The following is a 7,285-nucleotide window of genomic DNA, read 5'->3' as shown; positions in this document are numbered from 1 at the left end:
TTACGTCTATTCGGGCCGTTATTTTCCGCATGCAATATGTCCTTTTATCATGGCTATACTAATAGTGTACTAAGTAGCAATATTTTTTGTTTAAATTAGCATGTCAGTTAAAAATATCCTCCAAAAAATATTAAAGCATCACAGTTCTTAACAAAGCGGCGTTCTGAAACTAACACTTTACACAACCAGCAATAAATGACTGCCCTACAATCTTTTGCTGAAGTCAATAAAACAACAACGCAGCACAATTGACAAGTCGGTGTCCAAACTCTAACCTACACTGCACCACGCCACAACGCACTGTAGCGTTATATTATGCACCCTCTGTCATTTGACGAAAGGCTTTTTGAATGTATGCCGCCGCGCGACAGGGGAGACGAGAGCCCCGGAAGGCTTGTGTTACGAAGGGACGGCGCAGCGAAAAAGTTTTTCAATCAGCCATGACGATTTTCGCAGACCGGGACCTCGCTTTGCTATTTGCTAACCACTAACAGTAGGTTTCAAAACAATTTTTGGGTCATTATGTTGGTACATTTTCGCACATTAGGCAACTGGTATAGTAGGTTTGAATTTATGCACTAAACTCACAATATGTGATTTTTTTCGTTAGAGCTTCTTTAAGACCAAACTCATAAAAATGATTTTAATTTCTTCAATAGTTTTTGCCGTTTATAATGCTCGAACTTTTCATAGCTACTGATTTTTACTGGGTAGGCCTAATCACTTTTGTTAAAACACTGAATCACCTGAACATATTATTTTCAATCACCAACAAATATAAAGTAAAAAATAATACTATTTGAAACAAGCAGTGGACGACTCTTTCGCGTTATGTTCACATTATTAGTTTTTATCTGTCCGTAAAACGATGCCTTACATAAAACAAAAAAGTTAAAATTCGCAGCAAAAGAAATTAATTTGTGACCAATTTGACGGCCCGTTTTATACGCACATGTTTCAAAAATGCAGGCATTAGAACAGATTGAAACAATTTATCACAAAAAAATGATCAAAAAGGTTAAAAAATGGAAACAACCCTTTCCACCTGAAGATCAATTTGACAGATGCTAATCTTCTGTTTTACGAAATGCCTTTTCAACTCTTGAGAAGAAAACAATCTGTCTTACACAAAGGTCGTGTTGTTAGAAAGCATGACGTCATTCTGCAAGGTTCAAACGTGTCTGTTCCGCTCATTGGGTGTGACGTTGTCAACTTTCAACCGCTGTTGCCAACGCTGTGGTATTACCAGTCTTGAAAATTGAGTAACACTTATGCTTGGACAACGAAATGCTTGTTCTGTAATTCTTGTCGCTGTTCGTATTTGTTTGTTGGTTTTGCAATAAAAAAGACGATAAAATTGCTTCATGGTTTTATGCTTCATATGCAAATGTTCCAAAACAAATTATAAAAACGACACAATTTTGAAAGAAAACCCAAGCTTACCACGCAAATTAAGCATTATAAAGTAGCAATTTGCTGTTCGTTTTACGATTTAGCGGACCATGTCATTTTAAAATTGCATTTTTGTGGTTCAAAAGTTTGAAAGTAAGGTTTATTATTACCCCAAATATTTGAATAGTTCAGTGTCATTGAAGGGCTATATCCACTTTTATATGGAGATAAACGCCCAAATCGGTACTATTTACGCCTTTTTAGCCACCAAAAGCTTCGTTCAAGCTCTTTTGCCTTAGGCCAGAGGTCAGAGGTCAGAGGTCGCTTAAGTCAGTTTGTCAAGGACATAAAGATCATAAAGTAAAAGCAGCATAATCTGTTCTTTCCACCTATTTTCCGAGCCACTATTGCTTGGGTTAAGCAAATTCACTTTCTTAAACTAAGCTTACCAACCATTTTCAAATTACTGTTTGTAACATATCTCTCTGTTTGCCTAATATTTACCAACCGCTGGTAAAAATTTTAACTTTTAAACATTAATGAATTAAAACTTACACATTGTATTATAAACTTAAATTGTATCTACTTTTTTTCACCGATTTTACTAAACAAGCAATTTTTAATTTGAAGCATATTTTTACGTTGTAAATAAAAACAACCTTGAAAATAAAACATTTAGAGCACAATTTCACATCGGTTGGTGAGCACTTTTATTTTTTTTAATGACGTTGGTTCAAGAACCGTTTGTGCCTGCAAATGGGTGAGGTTAATTGATTGTTGTTTAACTAGCATTTAAAGTCAAAATATGAGCAAAAACTGAGCGTTTTTTTGCAGACTAAGTCTTAAAATAGATGCCCGTGTAAAATGACATGAGTATTGCCAACAGCAAGCGAAGCAAACGGCGCAAAACGAAACAAGGCCAGGCGGGCGGTGACCGTGAAAGTAGCACAAATTTGGTCAGTAGTTCCTTGGATATTATGAAGTTAAAGCCGGAAGACCAAGTATCCGAAGACAAAAATCAGGCTGTTTTGACGAATGGCCATGTCTGTGCGCAAAAAGAACCCGCTGATGTAAGTTTTTTTGGTCCTGCAACCTGTGGTGGGTTTCAATTTTTTTGTCAGTTGGTTCTATCACAAAAGTCATATTTTTCAGCCGGCTCTGTTACAAAAAGTCCATTGACTGTAACCAGTAATGCTAACCGGTTCGCAGATCTCATAAAATTTTGTGAGACAGTTCTATAGAATCGATGCGAACCGGCTGAATTCCACTACTGCTTGCAACTGTTCTTCACAAAAACTAAAATGTTGCTGTTAGAATGATAAAAAAATGCCTTTTGAAGTGAAGAAATATTGTTGGTATATTGATGAAAACACCTAAATCTACTGTGCAGTTTTTATTGCATTGCTTGTTAACCAAAATCAGCCATTTATGCCTCATTTTGACAGGTTTATGTACTTCCCACATAGTTATCTTCTGTCAAGGAAACAAGCAAACAATAACACAAACAGATTAAAAATTGCACAAACAGATACTGAATTAAGTATGGGACATATGCAAAAAATACTAAGCAGTTATTAGGAATCTGAAATAAGAAACCAATAGACAATGCTTGGCAGCAGTGGTGGGATTCAGCCGGTTCGCACTGGTTCTATAGAACTGTCTCAAGAAATTTTATGGCACCAGTGAACCGGTTAGCATTACTGGTTACTGTCAATGGACTTTTTGTAACATAATCGGCTGAAAAATATGGCTTTTGTGATAGAACCGGCCGACAAAAAATGTGAATCCCATCACTGCAGCTAATAAAGAAGTCTTTGCATTCTAATAAAAAAGTAATTTCTGGCATTTGCAGTCTAAAAATCGACATGTTGTATTGTTTCATACTATGATGATTGCTCGTGCCATCCTTAGTGATATATTACAGTTAAGTATTAGTGCCATGTATTTCATAAAAAAATAATTCTTATCTAGCTTAGAGTAACTTGATGCATTTTAGTGGCCAGCTAATTGTTACTGTAAATGCAATCTATTTAAAGGTAGATAGATGGGTGGATGTGGTTTAAATTTCTGAACATGTTCAATCTGATGTACTGTTTTTGGTCTAAATAAACAGTCACGATTACAAATAATCTTTTCATAGACACTAGTTTTAACACTTTCCATTTAGGCAATAATATTTTCTAATCTACACACACTTTATATACTTATAACACTTGCTTTAATATTTTTCTTTTGTTAAACATTAAGTTATAACAAAACAGTGGAACAAGGAAATATATATATATACATAGTTCCTTATTCATTTCAGGCCATGTTCAATACAGCTTTAGGCAAGACTCTAAATCCTACACATAAAACTTGATGGTAGATAATTCTGCAGTAATATAAATTGTACTGACTTGCTATTTTTTGTTAAACCTACTGTCTTTTGTATCTTGTTATATTTTAAAACCCATGTATTTTTCTAACTTAAGGAGTAGAAACTTCAATATGCCAGGAAAGTCTTTTATCAGCATATTTGGGCTTTTCTTTGTTTAAAGCAGATAATGGTTTGAACAAGCTTGGTTAAAACAGGGGCATGAAACACATGACCAGCGGGCCAAATCTTTTCCCATTACTACTATTTATGTGGCCCATGCTGACTTTGTCAAGTAGTTTCATACTTTTCACTGTTAAATTGTAGAAAGTTGTTATTTGCACTGCATCATTTGACATTTTTAGCATTCGTTTTTCAATGTAAAGTTTATGCAAAGCTCTCTTTGTAGGAACCCTGGTTTAAAATTGTGCCAACACGGACCCCTGGCACCAACCCACAAACCCTTTATGGGTGCAAACCTCCGGTTGGGAACCATGGCATTAAATCAATTTTTGTCAAGTTATTGACTGACTCTCAGCATCATTATAAGTGTAAATTGTGATAAACAATTGCATGCCCCTGGCATATTTTTTTATTTTTACAATATTTTTGTTGCAACAAACCTATCTATACACACCATTGCACCCCCAACAGTTAAAGCAATATAACTGTCAGAATATAACTTTTAAAGCTCATTTGGTGTTGATACTAAATATATATTGCACCATTTCTGAATATTGGGGCAATTTTTGCCTTACCTTTTTTATTGAGTGCAACATTTTTTCTCAATAATCATGTTCTTTCAGCTACTTCCTGGTTAAAATGTAAATTTGCATGTAGGAGAAATTTGCTGCAAATGTCAGCACATGGCTTTTTAAGGACCTTTGTTCCTTACAAACAGAGTGTTGACTGCTGTTTTTTTGTCTTGTCTTTAACTATGTATTATCCGAATTGTACACTGGAGATGAGCCTGGTCTATTTATTTTGGACCTCATGTACGGTTGCATATAAATAGCCAGTCTGTAGGACAGTGCTTTGGCTAGGTTAAAATTATTTTCAAGTTTTCTTATTACATTCACATGAGCTCTTCCAGCAGTTTATTTTATTATAATAAGCCGACATTTTGACGTCATAAGAGTTCCCTTTATCAGGGTAATGGCATAAATTACAACACAAAATTGTTATAAAGCAACACAGGGGATAAAACACACTCAAATAACACAGTGACAAACACTTCAGTTTAAAATAGTTCTAACCATGTGAAAAAACTAAAAGGTTAACTAAACTGTTTTTTTGACCCCCTATGCAGTGAACGTTTCCTAATGAATAGTGCCCTTAATTTTTCTGCATAGTACTTTATTGATATTGTGTCAATTAGCCTAAAGTTGCCATATCTTTGGCATGAATTACATGTCTGCATTGCAGTAAAGGCCTGTCTGGTCTGTTTTTAACTCATGACTCACAGCTGTGACATAAAGGATGGTAGGGCCTTGTATGAATCCACTCAGAACATAATGTATAAACTGAACCACGTAAACTATGATAACCTTTCCTTTTTAGGAGTCCATGTTGAAATTGAAAAAGCAGCAAAAAACATGTTTTGAACAATTTAGTCATTTTTGGGGGGTGTAAAAAGCAGTGTATATGAAAAAATGTCATTAAAACAACAGAAAGGAATAATACACTAAGATTGTTTTATAAGTTCAAAACGGAATATAATGGCCCAAATTGCTGTAAAAGCGACATGCTTTATGATTTAAATGTTTCAGCAAATGCTCATGCCATCATCAGTGATATCCCTTCATTGCTTTTCTGTCAATTTGGGCCAGTATTTGCCTCATTGCGCAAGAATAGTTTTTGCAATTGTATGTGGCTGTATTTTGGTTTGATATCTACTTTTTTACTTTAATAAAAAAAAAGCATTTACTGAATTGGAACTTAGAGTATCTAATCCATACTTTAACCATTTTTCAGAGTACGTCTCTCCCCTTCCAGGTCGGCGATAGTCGGTGTCTGCATTGTCACAAAGGCTACTCAAACAACAGCCCAGTAAAGGAGAATGTAAGAGATGCCCCCTACACTTTTTTCATTGTTGTCACCGCTGCTTTGTTTAGCTGTAGTTTCCCAACAGGCACATCATAAAGGAGAAACTATTCTTTGTGACTTTACACTGCCTTTTGTTGGCGCAAATCCAATCAGCTTAATTATGTGCCAGTACCTATCTGTGCTGTAAAGTTGCCTAAACTCTTTGTAAAAAGTTATGTATATTTTTTTAAGCCCAAACAAATTTTGTATCAGTGAAAATTCACTGCATTTTGGGAATCACATAAATTTATGCTTGTTCAAAACTTTCATGGATAATTGTATGATTTACAACAAAGCAAGATCATGTGCTCCAAAATACATTCTTTCAATTTACGTATTATATATATCTCTTCTATTTTTATTCATATTGTTTGGCATTCCTCAGTATATAATAGTTAACTTTGCATAAAATCATTTAACGGAGCAAGTAAAACTTTGTTTCAAAAAATTTTGACCGGACAAAATAACTAAATCAGTCCCCAAACTGTAGAGAAGTAATCCAGTATAGTTATCAATAGTATATATACTAGCAAATTTGTTTTTTCACATATCTTTTAACTTTGAAGAACATGAGATACCACTTGATATTTTTGTGCATTTTGTGGCCATTAAGCAGTGGTGGGATTCAATTTTTTTGTCAGCCGGTTCTATCACAAAAGTCATATTTTTCAGCCTGTTCTGTTACAAAAAGTCCATTGACAGTAACCAGAATGCTAACCGGTTCGCTGATCTCATAAAATTTCATGAGACGGTTCTGTAGAACCGGTGCGCACCGGGTGAATTCCACCACTGCATGTAACACTCTTTTGAAGGATAACTCACATGACATGTCTAACTAAATCATATTCAATCAGACAATAGTCATTACCTAACAATATATTAATCATTGTGTAGGCATCGCCAACCGAACTGGAATTGGCTGCAGCAGCCATGGTGAAAAGCAATTCAAGCATCACCGCTAGTACCTCTACATATCTGGGTTCAAAAGCATGTGTTTGCAAGTTGTGTGTTGAACGACGGTAAGCATTCTCTCATACATACCTTGCACTTCCTGCATTGCAGCACCTATGCTAGCTCTGCATTGCTGAATATTACCACTATTGCTTTTGCAATGACCTTTTAGCAATCTGAGCCTTTATTGGAAATATTATTATAGCTTCCTTTCTCATGCTTTTGTATGTTTTTTTTTGTCTATTTTGGGTTTGTTACACAAACATTGTTATTTGCGAATTTTTATCTCCGTCCACCCAGCGTTTAACCCCACAGGCCCCTAAAATGTTCAGTTTAATGAAGGCCATTGTTGCTGAAATGCAATGACCACCCCGCAGTTGTTGATTGGTACGTTGTATTTGAAACTAAAATTTTTGCTTGAATTGACTCATTTTTGCTGGTTTTAGGAGATGTTTTCATCCATATAAATGTAATAAATTAAATAACTAAGTTAGGTGTATG

The 7,285-nt window shown here is 35.1% G+C and overlaps 1 protein-coding gene across 1 annotated transcript in view; it reads left to right on the top strand.

The window, feature by feature from the left end:
* The first annotated feature begins 2,113 nt into the window (after positions 1-2,113).
* The window catches only part of LOC145224023 (uncharacterized), a 30,893-nt gene continuing 25,721 nt past the window's right edge, over positions 2,114-7,285 (top strand). Inside the window, exons 1-4 of the mRNA XM_080090439.1 lie at positions 2,114-2,152; positions 2,227-2,462; positions 5,723-5,809; positions 6,728-6,852. Of these exons, the coding sequence (XP_079946565.1) occupies positions 2,262-2,462; positions 5,723-5,809; positions 6,728-6,852 (413 nt within the window). The 5' untranslated portion in view covers positions 2,114-2,152; positions 2,227-2,261. The remainder of the gene's footprint in view (positions 2,153-2,226; positions 2,463-5,722; positions 5,810-6,727; positions 6,853-7,285) is intronic.

Source organism: Phallusia mammillata, chromosome 4 (assembly GCF_965637545.1).
Source record: "Phallusia mammillata chromosome 4, kaPhaMamm4.hap1.1, whole genome shotgun sequence".
Lineage (NCBI taxonomy): Eukaryota > Metazoa > Chordata > Ascidiacea > Phlebobranchia > Ascidiidae > Phallusia > Phallusia mammillata.
Note: the sequence above shows the minus strand (reverse complement) of the source record. Positions and strands in the feature narration are given on the sequence as shown.